This window comes from Triticum dicoccoides, chromosome 2B (genome assembly GCF_002162155.2).
Source record: "Triticum dicoccoides isolate Atlit2015 ecotype Zavitan chromosome 2B, WEW_v2.0, whole genome shotgun sequence".
Classification (NCBI taxonomy): Eukaryota; Viridiplantae; Streptophyta; class Magnoliopsida; order Poales; family Poaceae; genus Triticum; species Triticum dicoccoides.
Genome location: NC_041383.1, coordinates 811,332,860 through 811,333,799, shown reverse-complemented (window position 1 = coordinate 811,333,799; position 940 = coordinate 811,332,860). Strand labels below are relative to the sequence as shown.

The 940-nt window shown below is 66.7% G+C and overlaps 1 protein-coding gene across 1 annotated transcript; it reads left to right on the top strand.

Moving 5' to 3' along the window:
* Positions 1-625, top strand: LOC119368947. Its single transcript, XM_037634050.1, has 2 exons — positions 1-358; positions 451-625. Exons 1-2 carry the CDS (start codon positions 124-126, stop codon positions 549-551), a joined length of 336 nt encoding a protein of 111 aa, XP_037489947.1. The 5' UTR covers positions 1-123; the 3' UTR covers positions 552-625.
* Positions 626-940: the final 315 nt, after the last annotated feature.

Below are 940 nucleotides of genomic sequence, written 5' to 3'. Positions count from 1 at the left end.
TCTCGCCGCTCCCCCGGATCCCTTCACCACCCCGGCCATGGGCGCTGGCTCCCCCGCCTAGAATCCCCGCTCCCCCGGCCATGGCGCGCGCTACACACCCGCGCAACCACCGGGAATCCCACGATGGGCTCCTCTGCAGAGGAGCTAGCTCCGCGCCGTGCGCTCCAGCACCGACGCTCGTGCCGTTCAATGGCGACGGCGGCCATGGCCATGCTCACTCATGCTCCAACGCCGGCCGTCCTCGCGCAAGTCCCTTTTCCTCTGTATCTTCAGATCCCATCCCACCACCCGAGCGCCTCCTCCTCGCGCCCTCGTCGACGATCTGCAGACTGCAGTAGCAGCAGCAGGACCCCCGCCGGTGAGCTACCTCCTCCCTCCTTCCTCCTCCCTCATCCCCTTCTACCACCGGTGTACTGCCTCTCCTCACACTCTCTCTTACCTCTCGAACAGGAAGCAGCAGCTCCACCGCACAACAACGGCGCTGCGGGTGTCACTCTCGAGCGCCAGTTCACGGTCCCAGCGCCCATCTACCTGTGCAGCGCGGCCGCTAACTTGGGCAGCTCGATGAGGAACGCCGGCGGCGCCCGGGTGCCCTCGTGGATGGCCAGGCTCAGCCGGCAGCGGCGGTGCCTGAAGAGCGTCACTTCCGGTGCGTGGTCCGCGAGGAGGGCCCTGCTGCCGCTGTGCTGCCCGAGCAGCGCGCCCATCATGAGCGCCAAGACGGCTCGCCCCATTCCTGGGCTCGGGCGGCGCGGACGCCCGCCGCGACGCATCACCCCTTCCTTGGCTCCTGCGGCGTGGACGCCGGCGGCAAGCGGCGACGCGTGCCCGGCGGTGGAGGGCGCAAATGGATAAGCGGAATCAGTTTAATTAAGTATCGCGGGGTAGATTTCTAACTAATTGAGGGTTTTGTTGCAAAAACGAAGCGCCGTCCATCATC

Bases quoted from the DNA above. Each gene is read 5' to 3' on its own strand.
- LOC119368947 (XM_037634050.1), top strand. From the start codon at position 124: ATGGGCTCCTCTGCAGAGGAGCTAGCTCCGCGCCGTGCGCTCCAGCAC. The intron at 359-450 runs GTGAGCTACCTC...CCTCTCGAACAG, and splicing joins CAGCAGCAGGACCCCCGCCG to GAAGCAGCAGCTCCACCGCA.